The sequence below is a fragment of the Plectropomus leopardus genome, chromosome 17 (genome assembly GCF_026936395.1).
Source record: "Plectropomus leopardus strain MGB_pleo_1.0 chromosome 17, ASM2693639v1, whole genome shotgun sequence".
Classification (NCBI taxonomy): domain Eukaryota; kingdom Metazoa; phylum Chordata; class Actinopteri; order Perciformes; family Serranidae; genus Plectropomus; species Plectropomus leopardus.
The window spans coordinates 4,754,877-4,781,618 of NC_142192.1; the positions used below are offsets into that span (position 1 = coordinate 4,754,877).

General features: G+C 39.0%; 1 protein-coding gene across 6 annotated transcripts; it reads right to left on the reverse strand.

Moving 5' to 3' along the window:
• Window positions 1–1,856: 1,856 nt before the first annotated feature.
• Window positions 1,857–25,873, reverse strand: LOC121957591 (homeobox-containing protein 1). 6 transcript variants are annotated; one of them, XM_042506239.2, is made up of 11 exons: window positions 25,641–25,873; window positions 23,750–23,861; window positions 22,055–22,481; window positions 21,669–21,754; window positions 17,287–17,397; window positions 15,092–15,304; window positions 11,939–12,095; window positions 9,852–9,934; window positions 8,350–8,445; window positions 7,428–7,543; window positions 1,857–4,712 (listed from the first exon to the last, which is right to left on the reverse strand). In XM_042506239.2, the coding sequence occupies exons 2-11, from the start codon at window positions 23,829–23,831 to the stop codon at window positions 4,566–4,568; spliced, it is 1,518 nt and encodes a 505-aa protein (XP_042362173.2). In that variant the 5' UTR covers window positions 23,832–23,861; window positions 25,641–25,873; the 3' UTR covers window positions 1,857–4,565. The 6 variants fall into 6 exon arrangements, with proteins under 6 accessions (XP_042362173.2, XP_042362172.2, XP_042362176.1 ...); XM_042506238.2 differs by having other exon boundaries at window positions 7,428–7,546; window positions 25,641–25,871; XM_042506242.2 differs by lacking the exon at window positions 15,092–15,304.
• Window positions 25,874–26,742: the final 869 nt, after the last annotated feature.

Genomic DNA, 26,742 nt, shown 5'->3' on the forward strand with positions numbered 1-26,742 from the left:
TCGATAATCTTGGATCAATGCTCGTTGAATTAATACATTGATTTAGTGTCATTTACCCCAATGATTTACCCAATTATTCAGTCAACACATGTAGGACTAAATTTTTGTGGTATAACAGGGTTCCTGCAGCTTAAGGTAAGGTACATTTAAGACTTTAACAATTTTTTCAAAAGCTGACTTTTAAAAAAAAATAGATGTTGAAAAAGGAATCTTTTTTTATTCTTTACTTGAAGAACACATGAAAAACAATGAACATATTATATTATCATGAAAGTATCTAATTAGTTTACCAAAAGAAGTGAGATATATCTGGCATTTCTGGCTGCTTGTTTGGGGGCAATTTTGTGTTTCTAAGTCTGCATGTGAAATTCCACTATTTGAATTCTCATCTTGATAAGAAAAAAGAAGGTCTTCAATTATTTAACAACAAAAAAAAAGATGTTAAAATAATTTTGAGATTTTAAAATAGCCTACAACGTAAGAAAAAAAAAAAAACAATTCTTAAAATCCTAATTCCGATGACGGAGCATTTTTGATTTTGATTTTTGAAAGATTAATATAAGTTCATTTAATACCAATTAAGGCCTTACTTTTAGATTAATGAATTCAATGCTTTTTAAGACTTTTTACTGATCCAGGAGAACCCTGTATAAATATACACCCTGTTGCTGTGCTTCCTCTCTGTTATCAGACATAATCAGTGAGTTTGAGTGTCTTCTTTTATAGATCTGATCATAGCACTGGCACTGTTCCTGAGATCAAAACTGAATATATTAGAAAACGCTGAAGCTCTCACTACAGTATGCTTTTGAAAGGTTTTCTTTTTAATTAATTAAATAATTCAGTCCCACTCATCATGTGCTGACATGGTGAGACACTGACTTTTTTTAGATATGACTTGACTTGCTTCAGGAATCTGCTTGAATTCAGTTTCATCACCTTGACACCAACACTCCCATCCTCACATCATTTAATATGAAACACACTCGTATCTGTGTACAAATCTCAAAATTTCTGCTTTCATTGAGTTCATTTTTTAACCAACCTCAGTCCTAATCATAAATATCCAATATTCATTACTTTTCAGACTGTTATTAGTTTTGATTATCACAGCATAGTATATGTAAATTACTTGCAGCAACATTGATTCTTATACATTATTTTTGTGCAGCGTCAAATACTCACACACAAAATGCACTTTTTCAAAATCAGGCTATAAAAAATATTACACCTTAATATAATTTTCTACTGTCTTTGAGTTTATTTCTTAACAAACATCAGTCCTAATCATAAATATCAAGTATTCCTTAATTTTCTCAATTTTAACTCTTTAAAAGGGTTTTTGTCATGATGCCTCTACGTCTTAAGATGAGAAGATTTTTACTGCTTTGTAGCAACATTGATTGTAACAGTGCATCAAGTGGAAAAAGCATGTATTTTATCCATATGCCAAATATGATAAAAAAAAATAACAGCAGCGTGTGGAAAATAGTAAAAATGACAAATTCCAAGGCAAAAGCCCAGAATGACGCCCAGAAATAATACAATGCATTTTTTATGCTTTGATGGCTGTGGGATCAGAAACTGCAGTTTGAATGGCTTTTCAGTGGACCATTTTTATGCACTAAACAGTCTGAATGTAACAATTTTGTTTCCACAGTGTATTGTAGACTTATTGTAGGAGTTGAGCTGGAAATTCAAAGATGAAACAAAAATACACATCCTGCCAAAATGTATGCCATATGCATAAACACGGCCAAAATAATCACAGAAAATGGGGAATGCAAAGCACATAAAAATGTGCCAAAGAATCCCCAGGCATTAATCACTCTGAATAAATCCAGACACATCACAGCTGTTGTTTACAATTTTATTATTGTTATTGTTTTCTGGTTGTCAGATAAAAGCAGATAGAGAGGAGCAGAATAATCAGAAACAGCGTGCAGCTTTGGGGTTCCTGTCCAAAGCCGGACGTGAGAACTGTCTGAGGTGAGTATACGTTAACAATACTGGGCAAACCCCACCGTCGGAAATGCTACATAACACTGTCCATATCATCAACAGTCACAAGAACGGCTGCTGTCACTGAAACGACAGTTAGCCTGTCACACATTCAGGACACAGAGATATTCTGAGGTAAGCTAGAGGTGGCTAGTGTTGTACTGAGCAAATAAACATCTATGTACTGCAGATCTATAGAGTTGTGACTGTCGTATCCTGTTCCTTGGAGCACAGGGGCTCATCTCTACCTTGGCATAGCTTTGGCATTAGGAGGTAACATGGTAGCGGCCTGTCGGGGGCCAAATACAAGCTTCTTTGTCCATTTCATGGACATTTAGGGAGTATCTCCCTCGGCCTTGGGCCAGTAAATATAGGGGACTAAATAATGCAGAGTTTAAAGGAATACTTCACCCACAAAATGACAATTTGTATATCAATTACTCACTGTATATTACTTTAAATTCACAAAGCCTCCACGGTGAACAGCCATGGATATTCATGATAAATTTAGGTGAACGGGGTCCACATTTAACCCTTTGAATCTTGCATCAACATCACTTTTCCAATGATGCATTCAGACACCTTCACAAGTATTTAAACCTTTGAACATTGAGCAAATTTGTTTGATTTGTTTCAGAATTATGGGAAAAAGGAAAACAACAACATAAAAAAGAAAGCTGGGGGAAATTTTCCAGAGAACTACATGTTTATGATTATCATAACTATATATTTAAAAATATTTTAAAGCATAACTATAATTTTTTGTTTTGAGGTTTTTTTTGTTTTCAATTTTGTTTATTTTTTATTTTCCCATTTTCATATGGGAAAACTTCCCTCAAGGCATTCAGGCATTCACAAGAATGGGAAGTAAGTCTGTACGGATGGACATATGTATATATGGACAGACAACCCAAAAGCGTAAGAAAAAACCTCAGATTCAAGACATGTCATGTACAGTACACAAGTACAGTCTCATGCACGGGTGAATAGCTTGCTCAGGCAAACTCAGGGTTCTACTTGTAAGCAGAAGTGTTTTAATCCTAATGTTTTAGTAAAATGCAGGTTTCTGGGGAGTACTGTTTATACAACTGGATGAATGAGACTCAGATGATACTGCACGAGTCGTGTGACAGTTCGTAAACCTTTCATTTTGATGTAGTTTTGCTGTTGTTAAATGTGGACCCCTATATATTCAGTTCATGAAGAATGTTGACCTTTTTTGGATTCTCTGTTCCCCATGGAGGCATGTAAGAAAACAAAATTTTCTTTGCAAGTTTGAGGTAAAACGAGGTGTTTTTGTTGTACAAATGGTGACTGTGTGGTTGAAGTGCTCCTTTAAGGAAGCTTTTCAAGTGTGACAAATAACAGTTTCTATATAGTGCTTATGTTATTTAAAGGAAAGCACCCATAGACGTGTATATCCTCTGGGTTATGTACAGGTCTAGGCCCAAATGCAGGTAGTCTGATACGCTTCCCTCTTACAGTTAGAGTGATATTCACTTTGAAGTGCAGCTTTACAGTCATACAAACTTACAGGAGCTTAAGCTTTAGCTTATTCCAATAGGAGAGAAGGTGCTTGTAGCGTGTAAGCTATCGCATCATTTTTGATCACATTTGTTTTAGCGTTCTTTTCAACGTTCAAGAGAAAAACAAAATCAGAGCAGACTTCTGCGTGTCGTCTAGCTTCACTGGCTGAGTTGAGGATTGAGACAGAGTTTGAAATGAGGATATAACTCCAAAACAAACAGCAGCATTCAGTATAACAAAGAAGACAGATGATAAAGAGATTCTATGATATATCGTCTTAGGCTTGTTTTGCTAATATCAAAAGGTATAAATAACATCCCGTTTTGGTTAAACAGTTAAGATGAGGAAAATCAAGATGAAGAAACCAAAGCGGATGTTAAGACAAGTCTTCACTGTCCTTATCCACCTTTTTTGGGATTACCTGAGATTCCAGTTGTCCCTCAGGGCTTTACAAATTTGATGGCAACAGCACTCGTTGATTGATCGACTGATTGAATCAATCGACTGATTGAGGTTAAAGTCTTGTGAACCAGATGGGGTCAAAGACATTCAAGCAAGCGGAGGGTGTTCCTATCACCATAAACTCGATCCTTGATTGCGTACTTTATCCCCACACCTAAACACACCTGACCTGCAGGCTCAGCACTCACAGCACCACAGTCCATCAAACAAGCACTCGGTGAAAAGGCTAAAAGAAGGCATGTGGCAAAAAAACAAGAAAGGCTTAGCTTAAAATGGGCGAGGTATCTTTTACATAATTCTCCCTCTAAGGAATTTAGGCTTCTTAATACCATCTTGGAATGCACTATATATTGATATATATACTGTATATTGCCGTTAATATAAGCAGGATTACTGTTGATAAATACAGTGGCCTCCTTACCATCAGAGGCACCTCAGCGAGCCCCAGCACCCCTCTCCCTTTGATTTTTGGGTGCCATCGACCCCACAGGCCCTACGTGGGTGGAAGAAGAACACTTTTTTTCCTATTTCATCTGATTAAAATTCAAATACGATCCAAACTCCACCAGCTTTGGTCACTCTTCATCCACAGTCTCCCTTTTTGAATCCTCCTCTTTCTGATCCAGGACCTGAGGGGTGGGGCTCGGCAGGGCTGCGACTTCTGTGGTAGCCAATGAGGAGGGGTCTTGTTGGTCAACAATCCTGTGGGAAGATGTCTCTTCCTGTGGAAAAGTATGGATGGATGTGGTAAAAAAACAAACAAAAAAAAAACAGTTGGATTTGACTCGATATCCAGTTGTTTAGAGACGTGTGATTTACAGGGCTGGAACCAAATATTCGGCTATTTGAGTATCCGTTAATTATATTTGGAAATTCTGTTTTTTTTCTTTTGTAGAGGACAAATGCCGTTTGAGTTTTTGTGATCTTGCAGCTGTGCCTGTCACACACACACAGTGATAGGAATGATAATTTTACGCAGAGGTTATGAACAGGTTTATTGACTGAGTAGAACCTGCCCCCCTGCAGCACAGAGCAGGTGAATTATAATATCTTCCATAAATAAAGGACACTTATCATTTCAGATGTGCAAATTTAACAGACTAATTTAGAACACTGGACACAGATTGTTGTACTGATAACTGTTCCATCGTTTTTGTTTAACTATATAACTACAAAGTGTCACAAACTGGCAAGCAGTCGGAGGCACACTGGGCTCTCTCTCACACAATGCTGAAGCTCTGTGGTGCACGGTGTCTCCCTCTCACCTGACACACGGGCTGTGTTCCAAACCGCCTACTACACTAGCAGTACATACTGATTTGGTCAAAATGTAGTATGCAGTATGCAAACAAAAGCAAAATCCGCAGTATGCCAGCAGTACCCGGATGTCATACAGATTCGGAAAAAATCCTCAGTATGCATCGGACCAGTCTGCCTCGCCTACTGTTTCCTACAATGCACTGCGCGGAGAGCGCGACCGTTGTTGTCATGCCACCAGTGGCTCGAGCGCCGCCATCACACAGCTGGACAGACCTAAGCTACCAGATGGGGTCCTTGGCCTGCCATAGTGTTACACTCTATTAATTAGGCCTTGCCAAAATCATATTTTTGTATGTATGCTAGTAAGAGTACAATTATGCAGGAGACATGAGCGAATTTATTTCTTATTTTTTTGGCTTTTCATGCCTTTATTATATTGCAGTTAGAGAGTGACAGGAAAGGGGGAGAGAAAACGGGGATGATACACAGCAAAGGACCGCAAGCCGGAAACAAACCTAGGCCACTGCTAAAAACCGCTACACGCTTTACTCACTGAACTAGAGGCCGCCCCAACATTATAAGTTTTAACCACTAAACCAGCTTGGGCTTTCACATGAACAAGAAATCGGACGGGAAAGGAAAAGGAATTTGGCAGTAATGCAAATGTAACAGCAGTACATCAGGTCACTTACGGTCATTACAAAGGCGTTATTCATCTCACAGGTAAGCCTTCATCACTGTTGTCTATATATATCACTTGTTTACTCTCTTTCAAATCCTAAATGAATGCTACATGGTAACGGTTTTGCTATTGTTTCCTTGCGCTTTCAAAAACTGGAAACCAGCCATGCCCGAGTCAGCATACTGCAAAACAGATTGAACTAAACAGCTATACTGCATACTACTGTCGAACGTAGTATGTAGTATGTAGAGCATACTGCATACTGAGTTCAACTGCAGTATGCAGTACGCTGTTTCGAACACAGCCATGGTTTCTCCCCTCCTGACGGTGAAGTCATGAAGCACACTGTCTATCCATGACCTGATGGTGAAGCTCTGGGGCACAAGGTGTCGACCCCGCCGCTCTCGTCACGATCCACGTTTTGTCATATAAGCCACGAGTGAGGCGGAGAGGAACTGGGGGGGCTGGCAACCAGCTTGTAGGAGCAACTTCCAGGTCACAACAAATCAGACAAATTAATATCAAAATCAAGTTCAGCCTGTGGCCATTTTTGTTTTTTCATTTTTTTTTGTTTGGGTTTTTTTTTCAAGTATGAAAAACAACCCGCTTTTGACTTTTTTGGTATCTGATTCATAAACAAATAATGAAATAAATTATTTTTTAATGTTACTATTTTGAACACTGTAGCAGGCTTGTGATTAGCAAAGGACAAAACATAAAGGAAAATATACAGTTCCCCCGTAAGCTGAGAGAAGTAATGCGCTGCACGCAGCTCTATAATGAAATAGGATTTTACCCATTTCAAATAGTAAGAAAATGTCAGTATGTTACAGTCATTGTTGATAATGTGGCGGACCGCCACAAGTGAATAAAAGTATGGGAAACACTGTAATGCAATGCTAACCCATTGAAAAAAAAGAGGCTTAACTTTTCCTTCAAGTAGTAATGAAGCTACCTGGTCCTCATCCAACTTAATGGTGGCAGCTATTTACTGGTGTTAACCAACTCTTCAGCACTTAGATGCAGATAGCTAAGTAGTTCCACTTTAACTAACTTTATATATTTGAGCAATTTAAATCTTTTTGTAAGTTTACACCAAACAGCATGCATAAATGTGCTGCAAACCCCACTTGCTGACAGTTTCCCCTTTGTAGAGAGAAATCCTGATTATGTCATTTCCTGCATTGCATAGTTTACTCACTGACATTGTTCTGCACGAGTCCTTGTTTCCTAAAATCTCTACAGCAGAGGTGGCGAGTGCAAAGTTAGCGTGACCCAAAGAGTCACAATGCGCACATTTCTGTGGCAGGTTAGAATACAAAGGCTGTCTCTTGGCTTTACGTGATGTGGAAAGCCATGAGACAGTCTGTTTCTGCTGCTATTTCTTTATTTGTCCTCAATAGTGGCAGACACTTTCCACATAAAATTATCCTAATAGTCCTAATCGTTGTCTTTTTCCTTTATCAGCTACTTAAGTGGCACCACTTTGACTTACCTGCTCTGAGAATCGATGATTAACCTGATCGCCAAACTCATGCATCTCTCCCTCCTCCCCGTTTGAGTGGCAGCTTGGACTTGGCACCTCAATTCCATGACTTTCCAAAATGGCAGCTTCTGGTTGTGTGAGATGTAGAGGGTGGAAACACAGCAAATATAAATGCACATGTACATTTTCCAGAGACAAACGTGGCCTCGAGAGCCAAAAGCTTCCTTCGGTGATTCTACCTTGTTGCCGTCCACGGGAAACCTTTCTGATTTTTTTTTTTCTAAAATAAAACTAAATTCAAAACTAAAATAAACAAAACAACAAGAGGTGAAATGTGACTATATGGTGCGCTCCTGTGAATTAACCCTTTAAAACCTGGTTTGTGTTGCATTCAGATGCCTTTTACAAGCTGTTTAACCCTTTGAACCCTGAGCAAATTAGTTTGACCTCTCTCAAAAACATGGGGAGGGAAGGCGGTGACCAATTTGGCAAGAAATGTTCCACAAATTGCAAGAAATAAGTGAAAAATTACAATTAGAACAAAAATACATAAAAATGTCCAGAAGACATTAATCATTATAATTATTTGTTTAAAATTATGCTACAGAAAAAAAACACACAGATTTATTTTTAATTTCTGCACTTTTTTCCCATGGTCATTTTCTTGTTTTTCACTTTATTTGGTGCTTATTTTCAGGTAATTTGTTGTAACTTCTTACCATTTTCTTGCTAATTTTTGGGCCATGTGTTGTTAAGTTGCTCACTGACTTTTTCCCATGTTTTTGAAATAAATCAAACCAATTTGCTCAGGTTTTACTATTTAAAATCCCATGGGGTTTTAACTGTCACCAAGCTTTTTTCCAAAAGCATGAAAAGTTGACTTCTTGTAGATAAATAAACAGCTATAATATGCAAGTCACCAGCTCCTCACCTATGTTCGCTCTTCTCTTCATCTCCTTCCGACGGTTGGCAAACCAGTTGTACACCTTCAGCGCTGTCACACGCTCAAACTCAGACAGCTTACAGCCTAGGTGATGAAACACACAGTCTCTCACTTTAAGTGCCAGCAAATCTGGCAAAATGTCTGTGGAGACACTTTCTCATCTGGAACAGGTTACTTTTATCTTGTACATTATTTGGGATAACAAATTTAATTACATGAAATACAAACCCCTGACGCAGTTTTAAAAGGTCAAATAAATCAATCATGGAAAGACAGCAGAAATTCTAAGTTTGAACATTTACAGGTTAATTTAACTATTAAGTGTATAAAATGTTAACCCCTACTAAATCAATAAGAAGGTCTTGTAAAACTTGTTAAAAACGAGGATATGCAAAATTACTGTATCACGCATGCAAAGTCATCAAGGGTTTAAAAGATGACAAAGAAGTGAACTCCCTTGGTGAGTCGGGGGCACCGCACTTTGGAAAGACAAATATGTAAGCTAATGTTTATGGAAATAACATTTTCACCTTACATTCAAACTGGGATGGCTTGTATCTGCTTACTCAAAACAACTCAACCTTATCGGGCTAAATAACAATCTAAGTTTGACACTAGGTGAGTTTCCATTACAGATTTGAGCATAACAAAGCAATATTTTCAAAATGTAGATAAAACACAACTGCGAGATGACTGCGTTTCCACTGATTGATGTCATGTGACTTCTCCTCTGGCGATGTCATTCCAAGACGCATGGTGATGGATGTTAGCAGCAAACATTAGCAGGTTTATTTTTTATTGCAGCCACCGAACTAGCTGTCATTATTTCCAATCGAAGGCAGTGTAGGCGTGTTATGCGAGCGATAATGGAAAGGCAAGCCCCTTACATGTGGGAGTGGCCATGTATGAGAGATTTCTGGGAGGTGATAGTCCACAGTTTCACAGAGGAATTGTGGATTCAAAACTTTCAGATGATTTGCTCAACTTTTAAAGAGTTATAGCACTTATAGTTAGCGCCTCTTGTAGCGTCTGCTGCTTCATGAGGGAGCCACTTCCTACTGACAAGCACAGAGCATCATGTCACCAATAAAAGCCAAAAAAGTGTTTCTATTGCAGTTTTGCAAAATATGACTTTTTTGAATCACCTGAAATACCACCCGATGCAAGTACAAAACTTTTTTTGAGATAAATGGTTATGCAATGGAGTTTTTTCTAAATTGACATGTTTTCATTAGGCGCATTTTCTATCCACAATTTCAATTTTCATAATTTGAGGGTAAACGGAAACTTGCCTAGTGACTAAAATGAATTATCAAAACAGTTTACCTGTCAATGAAAAAAACAATTAATCACATCTATTCAACAAATTCAAATCAAGTATGCAGAATGCCATTTTAAATAAAAGACTTTATCAGAGTCATCTTGATCAGCCGTCTGAGGATGTTTCTGACCTGATCAGGCCTCCATACTCTAACGTTGTCTGTTAGTACCTGGTTTCTGAATGACAGAGTTGCAGGCGTTGGCGATCTCCTCCCGCTTTGCTTCATCTGGGTACTGGTTCTCCATGAAGAAGCTGTAGGAGACAAACATCCACAGTATTGGAAACAGTTAAATCATGTTGCATCACAGACTGCACATTTATTAGAAGATGGCACCAGTCTGAGCAGCACTCTCGCTACGCCCTCATTTTACACCTCATCTACTTTTAGTCTTTGTATTGAACCACTGGAGAGTAAGGACCATATTTATACAGTGAAAAGCTACAGGAGAGGTCGGAACAGATTCATGGATACATTAAGTGGATTAATTTCTGCATTTCAAGCATTGCATTGGTAAATCTTTTCCTGAGCCTAGACATATGATTGTCTGGTAAAACAGTAACTTCTATATATTTAGGAAAGATCAAAGTAACCTTTTTTTCCCCTCACTTATGCCTGGAGTCTTTATATCTCTCTAAGGCTGAAACTGAATCATTATCTCACATTACAAAACACACAGAGATCAATTTCTCTCAGCCCTCTGTTCCTCTCACCCTCTGAGGTGCCCTATCCTGTCCACTCTGTCTCAGACACACACACACACACGCACGCACGCACACACACACACACACACACACACACACACACACACACACACACACACACACACACACACACACACACACACACACACACACACACACACCATCTTCACCTCTACTGTATCGTCCTTGGGTCTAAACTAGCTCATAAAGATCAGCACTGCAGCAGAATTGCGTAATCCGGGGCCACTGCTGGTGAGTGTAGTCTGAGGGCCGCTGTGGTCTTATTACTGTGAGTGCCCACGCTGCACACTATACTTACAGCTACCATGTAATAGACAAATCAATTTCACGCAGCGGGTAGGACTGGAGAGGAATGCCTACTGCTCTTTCTCTGCATCTTTTGGCCAGAACAAGTGTTTTACAGAGAGGCAGAGACGCAATACACATAAGAAAGAGCGCCTCACTGTTCTAACTGAGTGTGGGTACCCGACCCGAGCCCTTTTAAAGTTAAACTACCACACATGCACTGGTTCAAGCTTTTCTGCTTTTCTTTATCGAACGACAGATTCACACTGGACAGGGTGTGAGCGTTGCCAAACCTGCTGGGTTTTTTTTTTTTAAATTCAGCATCCACACTTCCTGCATGAGCAGCGCTTGTCAGGTGCGTCTCAGTTGCTTGTCAGCTGTGACACATCTAGAAAAAACGGTGAAAATGATGTTTGGAAATCGGATTAGATTCTATACCACCTTTTCCTGCAGTTTAAAAGTCTCTCTGCCACAGAGATGAGGGATGTTTTACTCAAGCTTCCTTGCCTCTGTTTCAAAATAAAAGTCCTGTGACAACATCTCTGTTGACAGAATCCCATCAGTTGTTGACACAAGGCATTTTATTTTGAAATATTTGCAGCACAGTGTTGTCGACAACACAGGAGCTTGCACAATTTCATAAATTGTGTGAGTGAAAGTTGTGCATATAAATGTGGAAATAAAGAAGTCATAGCAGCAGGCAGCCCTGCAGAAGTGTAGCAGCCACAAAGCTGTCAATGTGAACACCACGGGCATGAAACAAGCTGCAGTTCAGTGAGGTTGCCGTCACGCACTGCTTCCATGTCCAATGTGAATCTGGTGTAATGTGTTTCCAAGCTGACTATCTTTGGGTTTCAGACCCTTGCTCAGACAGAACAAACTGATTTTTTTTTCTCTGGCATTTTATAGATCAACAATTATTTGATTAGTTAGGAAAAAAATAACTTTAATCAATAATGAAAATAATTGCTAATAGCCCAAGTTAGGTTTGTGTATAATAAAAGCTGCTTGTCATCATTGATGATGCTACAATGAAAGAAGTCAGTTTAATGAGGGCTTAAATCTTGAGTATTTTCTCCTTCACAACTGACAATATACTTAAGACATCGTGACTTGAATGCAAATCATACAGTACTTGTCTCCTTTTTTTTTTACACTGAGTCAAATAAAGAGCTGAAGTCATAATGAAAAAATGAAGTATGTTTGTGGATTTTTCACTCTGGCCCTGCAGCACTTAGACTCGCTCACCTCTCCATGATCGATTGGCACTCCTTCCTCCAGGTGAACCTGCTTCCTCTGCGCAGCCTCAGAGGCCCGCCCACCATCCCTGCTCTGTCGCCTGCCATGATCCCTGTCCTCCAATCAGGCTCCTCCTTCACCAGAGAGCGCATCGATAAGGTAGCCCCTGAAGCACAGAGCACATAAAACAGAACTGTTAAGATCTATGGAAACAAAGACAGTGACTGTGTTCAAACTGCAGCTGTGTGTTGCACCACAGGGACATCACCCACATCTCACCTCAGTGTTTAGTTATAACATTTCAACTTACAATATGAGCTAACTGAGTTGGCAGAATTTAAAGGACTTTTCATCCTGTGCCCCATTCAGTTCAGTATCAAGGCAATATATCAAGGCAAGGTAGATTTAGGACTAGTTAGGACTGTCTTTTTTTTATGTGAGTCAGAGTTAAGAAGTAGACCTATTTTGTCATAACCAAAATTTCATTTTCTCCATATGTTTATTGTAACATAAATTATGACTTTTTTGTCCAGTGATATAAAACAACCCTTTTTAGAGTGGAGCACATGGAATACAATGAGCATATTATATTATCATAAAGGTATGATTTGGTTCACCAACAGGAGCAGGAACTATGTGGCATTTCTGGCTGGTTTTCTGAGTAATTTTGTGTTTCTCGCTCTGCATGTGATCGCTCTGCAATTCCACAGTTCGGATTTCCCATCATGACGAGTGTAGGAAAATACATTTTTTGATATTGAACAAAAAAAGACAGACAGACATCTCTCTCTCTCTCTCTTATATATATATATATATATATATACACAATTCTACTTCCCATGTCAGAGCATTTAAGACTTTTAAAAGATTAATTGAAGTCAATTTAACACCAATTAGGGTCTGTTAACACCTACAACAGACTGTTTACTAAATAAAAAAACAATCATTTTATGATCACTTCTGTTTTACTTTGATGCCATTTATGAGGTAGGGATGGACATTAGGATAAATAAAAACCTTCATAAGAATCTGTAATCTGTGCATCTGCCGAAAAACAGACGCAACCAGGTGGTGCCGGCAACAATTCCCATCTCCAGTGAATGCAGCATAAAACACACTTCATCATCGTCATCACATCAATCATCATTGTCTATTCAATAACAGTAACTGTGCAATTCAATACAATGTGTTCATGTCTGTTCAGCATAAATGTGTACAGTTGTAGTCTGCCATCATCCCAGTGTAGATATCAAAGAAAATGTTCCTGTGGATATTCAAACATTGCCATGGTAACGAGGACTGACAATTTAAGTAATATCTTAACTCTACATTGCAGCTAACTTGCATCAGGACTTCTGCAGGGTATACGCCTTATCACATAGAATGCAATTTAATAGCTGTTTCAGTCATACTGTGCAGTATGATGGTAAACCAGCAGGAAAGATATGTCCTGACATGATTTATTATTACATCACACTTCCTTCATTACTTCCCAGCATTATATCATAATTCCTAATGATATAATTAATTAAATGAATGCAATGTGGACCCCTGTGAGTGGATAGACGAATGAAGCAATAATAAATGATGAATTCATTTTGGTTTATGAGTAAATCAACATTTGCACATTATGAGATAATAAGTTTCTAAGCTTCACTACTAAGTCGATGCCAAATTCTAAAAATGTGATGGTGTTTGTTTTTCTCCAGTATGACAGGCAGCGGGGATGCAATTCTTCTGGACCTGACGGGTAAGCATATAGACCTTCAAGTGTTCTAGTCTGCCGCTGAATGCCAAATGAAGAATTTGGCATTTGGCATGAATACTTTCTTTTACATTTTTGACCTGTGCCTGTCACTGTCACTTTTTAGCCAGCCATCCAATCACAGTGGAGAAGAGGCGGGACAAACCATAAATACCAACCATCCCATCTTACATGTGCAAAGGCTGAACAACAATAATGGAAGACAATATGTTTATATTCTGTAGGCCTTTTTTTTCTCTCGAGCACAAACATTTTGTAAACCTGTATGGACAAGCATTTTGGGTTTGAGACAGATCATCTGGCATGAAAAATAAAATTAACTGAATTAAATATCTTTAACCCTTAGGGCCCTCATTAATATTTCACACACTCGTATTGCTCTGCACACAAAAAATGCACTTTTCAAAATCAACCATTTAAAAATATTATACTTTAATATTATTTTCTGCTTTCATTGAGTTAGTTTTGTAACCAACAAAAGTCCTAATTATAAATATGAAATATTCATTAATTTTCAAAATTTTAACCCTTTAAATGATCACAGCCTGAGATACGTCAATGATTTGCAGCAACATTGATTGTGACAGTGCACCTGGTGGAAATGGCATGTTTTTTCTCCATATGCCAAATATGGTTAAAAATAACATCATCACACAGAACACTGTAAAAATAACAGGCCCAGAATGATACCCAGAAATAATACAATGCATGTTTTTATGCTTTGATGGCTGTGGAATAAAAAACTGTAGTTTGAATGGGTTTCAGTGGAGCATTTTTATGCACTTAACAGTATGAATGTAACAATTTTGTTTCCACAGTGAATTTTAGTCTTGTTGTAGTAGCTGAGCTATAAAGTCCAAGATTTAACAAAAATACAATCTTTCCTAAATGTATGCCATATGCATGAACACAGACATAATTATCAAAGAATGAAAAGCACGGAAAATGCGCCAAACACTCCTTAAGAGTCAAATATGGAGTGCTTAAGACCATGGGTTTATTATGATATTGACTACTACATTTCTGGTATCATGAAATGCCAAATACCTTCAAAGGACTTTTTATGAGGAAAATAAATGCAGTGCCAGCACATGCTGCAGGTGTTTTTATTAAGGCACTACCCCTACGTTACACTCAAACTCAGCCAGATCTGAACTCACACAGCTGCTGCGACAGACAACCTGCCACTACGGCAAAGTCAAGAGGATTTGAATAGAATGGAGCCGCTTCATTTCTAGCATTTGGGTTACATTATTTTAGTTTATCTCTCCTCAGACTGTTGAAATGCGCCCCGAGTTGACAGAGAAGCTACGGGGTAAATGGCATGCAGGTCAGCTGATGTGCGGACATCTCCTGTGGCAGTCAGCTGAGGCCGGGGAGCGGGAGGGCGCGGTTACCTGGCTGGGCCTGGGCGGCCGCGGCAGCAGCAGTGTACCAGGGCAGCAAGTGCATCAGCAGCTCTCTCTGCCTGCTCCACACTGGGTTGGGGTTGAGGTTGGTGTTGGGGTTGGGGAGGCTGCCGCTTGCCCCAGCTACCGTCCCGTCTCTGTCCCCTCCCCTGGCCCTGGGCATGGGGCTCACGCTGTGCTGGCTTTCACTCCACCTCAGCCCTTCAGTCGGGACAAAACCAACGGTCAGGCAGGCCACAGCCAGGGATCAGATTATGGACACCAGTTTAGGTTCATGTCATTGGAAATTGAGAGTTAATTGGGTTAACTGACACACTCCTGTAGACCTGCCTGGGAAGTTTATGTGATAAATTTAGAAACAAATGCCTGCTTTATAATGTATCTGCCAATTACAAGTCGAATTGACTAACAATCATGTTGGGCAGGTCAATAGGAGCCTTTATTGGAAGCAAAGCATTGTGGCCGCTGAGAAAATTAGTTATTGTTAGTATCACTGTGAATAACCAGTTTGTTAGCCATGTAGGAATGAAAACCAGCACCAGAGTACCTCCAGCATCAGGGCTGAGAACTACACAGGAGCTAAGGCCAAGCTTGGAGGGGAGGGGGAGGGATATAAAGGATTCAGATGAAGGGAAACAGCAGGGTCAGCAGATGGTCCGTTGGTGGCTTTTATTCCTTAGAACTGATTGTAACTAGAATTATCACCTCGCAGTTTATGCCTCCACGCAACAGTCAAGTTTCTCTTACAGTTTCCATCCATGTCTGTGAAAACATGGATGGTGTACACACCTCTTTACCCCGGCAGCATCAGAAGATCAAGGTGGACACCCAAGATAAGTGTCACCAATTCAGTATCCAACCAAATGTCTATGTTCGGTATTAGCCAGAAAAATGTTTTTTCAGGACATTTTGATGTCACAGTGAAGATGACCTTTGACCTTTTGGACATAAATCTTCAAACTCCATCATCATTATATCCTAAAAGACATTTGTGGAAATCTTAAATTATGGCCAAAAACATGTTCTGTAAAGTCACACTGACCTTGACCAAAGTCTTCTTTGCTTAGTCTTCAGTCAAAGTGGATGTTTGTGCAAATTTTTTTAAAGAGTCCCTCATGGCGTTTTTGAGATATTGCATTCACAAGAATGAGACAGATGCAAGGTCACAATAACCTTAACCTTTGACCACCAACATCTAATCAACTCATCACTGTGTCCAAGTTAACTTTTGTACTGAATTTGAAAAAATACTTCCAAGGCGTTCTTGAGATATTGTGTCACAAGAATGTGACAGACAAAGTCACAGAGACCTTGACCTTTGACCACCAAAATCTAATCAGCTCATCCTTGAATCCCAGGGGATGCTTGTGCCATATTTGAAGACATTCCCTCAAGGCAATTTTGAAATATTGTGTTCACGAGAATGAGACCGATGGACAACTCGAAAACATAACACCTCCAACTTCGGCAGCAGCTGGCATAGAGACACAAAAATGTGACTTTCCAACATGATTTACAGTGAATGCATGCTGTCTGACCCCAAACTAATAAAATCTCTGAGCATTGTTGCTTGTACAGTATGTTGTAGCCTTTAAAGCAATACAATTTTTTCAAGTATCTCTATCTGTATATTCGAGGACATGGAGAGGTCAACACCTACCTAAGCTGTTACTCTAGCCTGTACAGACAAACCGCATTCACCCGCTAAAGTTTCATTTCCAAACCAGAAGCCTTAATATTATTGATTAGCATCTCCTGTGACAGGACTACCTTTATCATTTGTCTTTCCTCTGAAATTATAGATTTGTCTTGTGTCCTTCCGTGACCTCAAGGACCAGGACAGAGTTAGCGGGAGGAATTAGAGGTGTGTGTACCATGCAGGGGGATGGATGGAGGGGGGGTAGCAAGCAGTGGTTCACATTCACATAACACAAAAAAAATCCCTTTTTCATTCAAGCCTTCCTTCCCACATTATCTAATCTATTATCATTACCCTGACACTCAACCTTGAGGCGCTGATCTGCACTTTCTCATAATCACTCATCCTGTACCTAACATCCATCATCCCTGTAATGATCTATTATCCCACTCCTCTGCTCTTTAACAGTCAAACTCTACACTCGATCTGGATCTTTATATGTCCTGTCTGACCCCCGCCGCCCTCACCCTGCCCTGCGCCTCACCTGGGTTATTCCTCTCCAGCAGGTACCAGCGGTAGAAAGCTCTGCGTTTGGAGTCGCTCATCTCCAGGCCCTGCTGCAGCAGCCACTGGGAGATGTAGCTTTGGCTGATGCCTGGGAGCACCAAGAAAAAGCATGTTATCTTAACACATTAACGACATTGATTTACTTCATGGTGCACCGGTAGCTTCTGTAGGGCTGAGATCGGCTGCGTGCCAGCTCTGAAATACTCCTGTTAAGCTAATGAAGTCACCCCAGTATCAATACTTTAATCAAGAACATGTGATGTGGTGCAATATTTTGTGAACATGCAGCTACTTGTGAAGTTCAGCATTTATTGCTTAGAGATGGAGCCCTGGCTGTGGATGCCAGAAACCCTTCTTTAATGTAGTGATAGGACCAACCAATCTATTGCACTGTTCTCCAAGCTTGGGACATGACGAGGATTTTTTGATTTTTTTTTGTTGAGCTGTAATTATATGTTTGAACAGCAACACTGGAAGTTATTTTCATGTAATTAAATGTGTACTGTGGATTATTGTTCTTTTTGTTGTTAAGGGGTCCTATAATCCGATGTGAGATGGGCCACTAGGTGGCATGACACTAAAATCAAATAATTCATTCATTCCAACTATTCCTATTATATTTAAAGGATTAGATCACCTGCAAAACGACCACTTGTGTATCAATTACTGTCATCTTGAATTAAGGCTGGGCAATATGGCTTTAAAATAATATTGCAACATTTTAAGGCTATATCACAATACACAATATATGTCTTGATATTTTTAAATGTCATTGAACATGTCATTGCCGTTGACAACTAAAAGACAAAATTACTGAATGAACTGCAGTTACAACACAGTTAATTAAAGAACTTGAATGCACTACTGTTATCATACCATTTAATAAATTTATTTTAAAAGCATTAAGTTGGAATGTCACCATAGTGCCATTTAACATGATGATTTATTCTCTGTAAGCTGGAAACAAACTAACAGCTCTCCAGTTCATATATTAATGGTGATTGCAAATCGCAGTGGTGCTCTACGGTAGCAAAATGTGACTAAATAGTCACAGTCTGGAGCCCATCAAAAGCTCTGTTTTGTGTGTGAGAGGCAAAGAGCCCCAGAAGAAAGCAAGTGAACCAAAATGCTGGTGGCTTATAAAAATGATGTGACAATTTATGCTTGATGTTTGCAATAAGGTCATTTTATATACTGCACCTGGAAAAAGAAGCAATACCTCGAGTACATCTTCGATGTATCACCCGCCCCTAACCTTGAATTTGTGAGGAAAACGCCGCAGTGAATGGAGACTAAGAAAGCGCAACATTCTTCATGGGACAACATTTAAAAACAGCAAAAATATACCAAACCCCTGTTTACAAATTCTAACACAACTCGTGCAGTATAATTCAAGTTTGATTTATCCAGTCAGTAACACGCCATGAGCGTGCCGGAGCACGCATGTGTTTGAGTTTAGCTTGAGCAGAATCCAAATGCATGCATGAGCTCACTCACGCTACACAGCTGTGCATGGGACAGCTTGTACTAACGTGTTTTAAAACATAATGTTTTAGTAAAAATGTACTGAGCATACGGCTGGATAATTAAGGCTCGCATCACACTGCATGAATTGTTGAGTGATATTGTTTTGCTGTTTAATTCAATTCATTAAGAATTATCACCTTTTTGGATTCTTTTTGGAAGTTTTCTTCATGTATTTAAGGAGGCATGTGGTGAGTAACTTATATACAAATGTTATTATTGCAAGACAAGTATTCCTTTAAGCTCTGCATTTCTCGGTCCTCTGTATTTGCTGGCCCAAGGCCTTAGGAGTTCCTCCCTGAAGTTAGAGCTGTATCTCTAGTTGTAGTCTTCAATTTAAAATGTCTTGTTTTGTACAAAAACTTTAGCCCCTTTTATGCTGCCTGTTCAAGACTGGAGTATCTTGTCGTCATGCTACCTCACTGTTCTGAATATGAGGGGAGACAGAGTTGTCTCGCTTTTAGGCTGGCAACTGAGGTCAAGACAGCTTCAAAAGGGCGTCAGTGTAAAAGGTGCAGCTGACAGGATGTGACTATGAGTGTGACGTTTTGAACACCTGCTATGTATGCAACCCACCGCGGGAGTTTTAAAAGCAGCTAGCAGCAGTTAGTGACTGAATGAAAGAGGAAGTACAGCAGCCATAAAAGTTTGTGAATTGGAAAAAATTAGATTTGTGAGCTCTTTACACTCCAAGCAGAGGACGAAATCAGTCACCGTGTAACAGAAAAGGTCAGAAATTGTTTTCGACATTTGCCGTTGTTATTGTTAAGAAAGGGTTGCAGATACATATTTTATACGTCAAACTACAGGCAGACGCTGTTTTTGGTGTTAAACGTCATTCCTCTTTTTATTCAGGATGTTAGTATACCGTCTACAATCACACACTGGAGTGTCACGATGCCGCTCTCTTGGTATTGTGAAAAAAAGTGAAGGCAGCCCAAAGAAGGGACTTTATAGTGGCCCTTTCGTGCAATTTCTAAAAGGTGCTTTATTTTCTTTGATTTTGAATCAATTTACAATTGACAGAAATTGATTCTTGCAAAATTTAATAACTTCAAGGTGCAGTATATGATTCCAGATAACGATTATTGATCTATTCCCAGGTCACTTAGTACCAATGCTTTGGGCTGGTGGTCAGAATGAACCACCAACCACCAAGCATTTGGACATTCACTGTTGACGGTCAGTAAATTTAACTTTTATTTCACTTTTTTATATGTGCAGAGAACTTTAAAATGTGTCTAAAACACTGCAGTTAATATCATTAAATGACACTGCCTATATCACACACTTTTCTTGTGTTCAGTCAGATGGTGACCTTCATCATTAACAGTTAAATTAACAGCCAGTAAAGTTTCAAATTGCAATTTAGTGGATTAAAAAGATGAGTGAATGTTTTGGTACACAGTGCACTGGAGTAAAATCCTGAAAATAGTTTCCCTCTTTGCTACTTATTGAATCAAGAATCTCATTCAGATCAATCATGATATTGTCAAAGATTTCAGCACTTTTTTATAACATTTGACAGGTATCCTTGTGGCTGTTTATTCCTTTGAAACCTGGTTCAGCATCTGTTTTCTTTTGCTACATTCAAACGGCTTTCACAAGCTATTTGACCGTTAATAAGTGAGCAACTTCGTCTGATTTCTTTTTTAAAACATGGGGGAAGAAGGCAATGACCAGCATGGCAAGAAATGTCCCACAAATTGTAAAAAAAAAATAGTGAGAGGTGACAATGAAATGACCGATAAAATCACTTTAAGATACAGGGAACGATTATTAGAAAATTATCCCCACAAAAAAAGAAAAAAAAATGGCCAGAAAAGTATATTTAGAATTATATTATATTTAAAATTATGTGTGCAAAAAAAACATATTAAAAAAATACTCTAAATGTTCTTGTCAGTTCTGGACATTTTTTTTGCTCAGATAATTTTCCTGTTACTTTTTTGGCTAATTTTTAGGCCATGTTTTGTTTACACTTTGAGACGTGGATCAACATCAGTTTTCTTGTGCTGCATTCAGGCGCCTATTACTTTCAAAAACAAGGCAGGAAAAGGCAGCGAGCAACTTTAATAGAAATGTCCCATAAATTGCAAGAAATTAGTAAAAGGTGACAAAGTAAAGACCTGAATTTTATTTTATTTTATTTTTCAAAGGGTTGAATTTTTAAGAAAAACTAGTTAGAATAACCTGAAAACTACATTTATAATTATTATATATATTATATATTTGAGATTATGTTACAGAAAAAATATATTTTTTAAAAAAATTTCAGCACTTTTGGGGTCATTACTTATTTGTTGTTTGTTGTTTTTTTTTCAGGTAACCTTCATTCGATTTTTTTCCTTATTTATTCTGATATTATTTTGGTACATGTCTTATTAAGTTGTTTATTGCCTTCTCTCAATGTTTAGTAAAAGGTGAAAAAGAAAAAGACCGGAATTTTATTCTAAAAAACAAGGGGGGAATTTAAACAAAAACTAGGTAAAATAACCAGAAAACTATATTTATAATCATTATATCTACTATATATTTTATGATTATGTTACAGAAAAAAATGTACTTTTTTATTTTTCAGCACTTTTTTAGGGTCATTACTTGTTTGTTTGGGTTTTTTTTATAAACGTATTTTCAGCTTTGGTCCATGTCTTAATAAGATTTTTACTGCCCTCTCCCCATGTTTTTGCAAGAAATCAAACCAATTTGATTCCAACAAGTAACTACAGGTTACTTGTTGCCTTCTCCCTATGTTTTAGCAAGGATTAAAAACAATTTGCTCAGGCTTTAAAAGGGTTAATAAGTTTTAAGAACTTCACAGAGTGAGCTGAGTACCTGTAACTTGGCCTACGATGGCCTGAGAGATCCTGCGATTGTTGAGGAACGTTTTGATCTCTTCTTTCACCAGGTTGCTGTCTCTCCTGTATAGACAAAAAAGCGCCATCGAGGCATTACAACCATTACACTGTGGTTAAAACAGCAGCCTTTGCTCTGACTAACCTTATTCACTGCTGCCTCTCTTTTTTCAGCCATCCCTGAACACCCGACCTGAATTAAACTCCAGTAAAATTCTAAAGAATAAGCCTGCACCTCAGGGGACGCTAGCTGTCATTATCTGATGTTATAATAGTCTCTCTTTGTCTCTACCATTCTTCTGCTCTCGCTTCACCCAGCTCTCTGATAACACTAAGCTCACCCTGTCCTCTTCCCTCCCCGCTCACCTCATGTACTCCTCCACCTTTTCCTCCAGGTCCCACTCCTCCTCGCCCATCATGTCGTAGCTGAATGACCGCTGCACTGCCACGCTGGGAGGGTAGAGGGGTGGGGGAGAGGCCTCATAGCTGTTGCTGGGGGACAGAGCGGCGCCGTCCAGGCCGGAGGTCTGCGTGGTGGCGGAGGCTAGGGAGAGCGAGGAGGAGGAGGATGAAGATGAGGACGGGGCCGGGGCGGCTGTGGTGGGAGCGTTGTTGGACGGGGCGGGCTGGGAGTCACAGTGCGACGGGCGGTGGTCCGGGTCCAGCCTCTCCAGGGACTCCAGAGCGTGGATGATTTGAGGTTTAGTCATGCCGGAGAGACGCAGGCGCTGCAGGAGGTCGATCTGTTCGATAGTGTAGCGCGGCTCTACCTCACAGCACTCCATCCTGGCATCTGCAAACACAATGTGGAGGTGCAAGCTTGATCAGGTGGAATTTGAGAGTGGCATTATGAAGGAAACACAAGATTGTAAATGAATATGAACCAACTGTATTAATACACCAAAGCTCAGCATGCACAGGTTGATTTCTCACCAGATCAACAGCACCCCAAAACTTCACAAAATGTTACCAACACGTATACTGCTATATTTATCTCTACGTTTAATAGATCTTAATTTAGATAATATGTCGCAAACTTTCTCAGAACCTGAAGACAAACTGATAAATGATGAAAGAAGTATTAATAGATGAAGAAACCCAAATAAAAACAGACAGTCAAAGCTGAATTCAAACACTACACTTTCTTTTTTGGGGGGTTCATTTATCTCATGCAAATCTGCCAAAATTCATTTTAGTTATGCTAATACCAAGAACTTTGAGCAAGACTGGTTAAAAAAAAGTGAACTTAAAAAACCCAGACTGCATTCTCCTCTGAAGAACCCTTGGGTCATTGAAAAATTTGGCACCCTTTCAAACACTTGGCACAGACACTTGGGGCTAACCTTGCTCCATTTGTCCAGGGTGGAATTAAAGGAAGATCACCCTGGCATACATAACCTAACATCAGGTCCGCTCAGCCTAGTCACATCTATCCTGTCATGTCCTGTGCCTGCCTGTCATGCACAGGCTCATAGGCCGCCTTGCTTTAGCATTCTCTGTTAAATGTACAGACTACAGTGTGAAAATCACATTGAACTCCTTTAAAAAATCTAACTATTTAACATGACCTTGCATAATTAAAAAGGAAGACATCTGGGACAATATAACTTTGTACATGTTAGCAATCTGATGTACTCACTCTTCAATTCGGTATAGGTATGATTTTCAAAATAACATTACTTTCACCAAAACACACAATGTTAAGCTCCAACAAAAAGAGCCAAGTGCCTTTAAAAAGTTTATCTTGCTAAATCGGATGTAAGCCGAATTTACCAGAAGAACTCACTCAAACATTTCTAAGACGTGTCAAGCCCAGTTTGGTCTTGTATGTATGTTTGTTTACAAGAAGGACAAAGTTGTCTTGCCAAATACAAAGAATTCGGTTTTAAATGTTGTGTTTACGGGACAGACTGGCACCTATTACAGCTGCACAAACTGTGCCAATTTGATCACATTCTTGGTTCTTTCTGTGCAAAACTAAAACATCCAGAATTAAGCAGCAGACTGTCTTTCGCTTAATAAAGTAAGTTAAACGGTGTCCCATCGCGGAGGTTATCTTACCTGAAGGAGGGGGCGACACAGACAGGCGCCCCGGGAGCGGTTCAGTGCGAGGGGTCGCGGCGGGGACACACCACTGTCGCATGGCTCCGTGGAGTTCAGCTCGGCTGGACCTCTACAGAGTCACACAGGACACTTGCTGCAGTGTGTGGTGGCTAAACTACCTTCACTAGCATGCTGGCAAACATATAACAGCAGATGACTCGCTAGCGGGCTGTGTTGGCTAAGCTAACGCAGTCAACTCTGGTTGGTTCCCCCCCCGAGCACCAGCTGCCTCCCACCGATAGCTGCTCGCGCTGCCTTGTTGTGTTAAGTTAGCCAGCGCGAGCCAGGCACAAAGCGGAAGTCAACCTATTAGCCCTTAAAAATAAAAGCATTTGTGGCAGCCCTGTCTTCGTCTACATGGTGCGTCTAAGGGACTGACAGAGAAGAGGATGACATAGGTGTGACTTAAGGTTTGTCTTTGTGTTTTTACTTACTGGCTTTACTTTTTACTTTTAAAACTTACACTGTGCTGTTTGAAAGTTCAGAACTGAAGACAAAATCTACTAAATCTATCACTACTTTTGTATATGTGGGTTAGTTAGTGCAAATGGTTTAATTTGAAATGAGACATAGAATAAAGAGATTTTGATTAAATACCATTGTTTTTATGCTCAGATTTGGTTGTTTGGGTTTTTTTTCTGTTGGATGCATTCACCACTGCACATAATGGCGATGTATCCAAAGATCATCAGAAATCCTTGATAATTTCAATTTTTACACTTTATGTAATAACAATAAATGGTGTAATTTTGCAGATTTTTAATGAACACAAAGGCATGCAGGTTTAAAGGCAGAAAGAAACATGCCTTCCAAAGCTTTGAGTTTTGAAGCCATGATTTCTTTAGGAATCGATGGTAAAGTAAACATAGAAACATGCAATTTAAGTTATATGCCCCACTCTAAGCCTAATAACAACAAAAAAAAAGTGCCTCCGTTACTTAAAATATTAATTGGCATGCCTCCCCCTTTTTGCATTATGCCCCCTCCTCTAATGAGTGAGCAACAGTCTCAAAACAATTTGATAATAAAAATAAACAAATAATAATAATAACAATAAACTGATAATAATAACCTCTCTATGACTGAGATTATATTCTCACAAGAGCAGAAGCAAATGATCTGAAGACCAAAACTTCACCTTAAATCATACGCATTTAACCACAGTAGTATTTACATGGGGAAAATACCTGTATAACATAAGGTACAAACTTTGCCTTACAGAACACATTTTTACATGTTCCTAAATTAAAATAATGTTTTAACTTTTATTTACACCAATTGAACTAGCTGATGGAGCCACCACCCCGAACTGTAATGATAGGAGTATAATGGTCTAAAAGTTACAAGTACTATATGTAAATAACTATCAATCAGATTATTGTTTAGCTTTAATGCAAAGGTTAGCAAAAGCTATATGTTAACAAGCTGGAGAGACACTACTCGCCCTACTTTCATGGACCTGCATCACAGGATGTACTGATTACATTCGTTGCTCATCTGCAGCTTTGTTTATGAAAAATCTCCACAATAGCCAATGGTACTTTTATTTTGAAGGGCATAGGAACCATTAATCTTAAGTCTTGCTTGCTTGTCATTCTAGTATGTCTTTTATTGACTAACAACTTATCTAAAACTTGCACTTTTAAAGTTACATCGACAGTAATTTATATGGGTAGCTATATACGAAACCTTTATGGTTATACATAACTGCTGATAGACACATTTTGTGTTAAGTCGAGGGGATGGGGCGCTGGAACACAGCGAGTTGCTAACGAGTTAGCTCGCTGGCTAGCTCGGTTAGCCGAAAGCTAGCAGCGGATTGTCCCACCGCGGAGCTCCTCTCTCTTACCTCCCGGTGCTGTGGAGAGACAGCAGCAGCCGGCTGGACGGAGGGCGAAGATGGTGAAAACTGTAGAGAAAGTGTCGGTCCACCCAGCCACCCCGAAGAAAGTAACTCCTCGGTCCGGTGTTGACGGTGAATTAACGAGCAGCGGGTGAACGGTGCAGGGTCATATTGTCTTTCAGCTATGCAGTGGGGAAATAGTGTATGCAAATGTGGGGAGTCTCAATTTATGACCCCTCACCCGACACCACTGTCAAGCTTGCGACAATTATGATTATGGTTTCCGGTTATACTGTACATAGAAAAAAAAACAATCTCTTTGAACATTTGAACACCACAATAATAATAATAATAATAATAATAATAATAATAATAATAATAATAATTATTATTATTATTATTATTATTATTATTGCAAAAAACGTAAAAAAAAAAAAAAAAACAACTGCTATTTATATAGGCCTAGCACCTTTAAAAATAGATGTTTACAAAGTGCATTAACAGATGAAGAAAAGGCAGGAACTCTGTGAATAATAAAATAGACATCAACAAACATGCCAAACAGAAAAAAAGGTCTAGAAAAGTTTTTTTTTTCTTAAATATGCAAATAAAAGCAATACAAGATGATAAAATAATATAAGAATATAAGACGACAACATCACATCAGTGGGGATAAAACAAAGATAGGAAGATAAAAACACACGAATATGAGACAAATGAACAAGTTAATACATTAAAAAATAGAAAGATAGTAAAAACAGGGCATTAGAATGATAAAGAACAGATAAATAGAGTGAGAGCAGCAAAATGCATAGTGGATGAGAGAATAAATCTGATCAGGAGAGGACCTGAGGTTTCGCTTTGACTCATAAGGGGTCAACATTTCAGAAATGTATTTTGGGGCAAGACTTATACGTGCTTTAAAAGCAAGGTTACATTTAAGCAAAGGTATTTAGAAACTAAAATACAAAAACAATTTTCATACATACACAGCACATAGCACTCTATTTTCAGCAGAAAATTTGTTTCATTTTGTTTAGCTATAGAAACATATATCGTGAAATGTATCTGATACATGACCACCTTACAAGTGTGTTTGTCTGCAGAC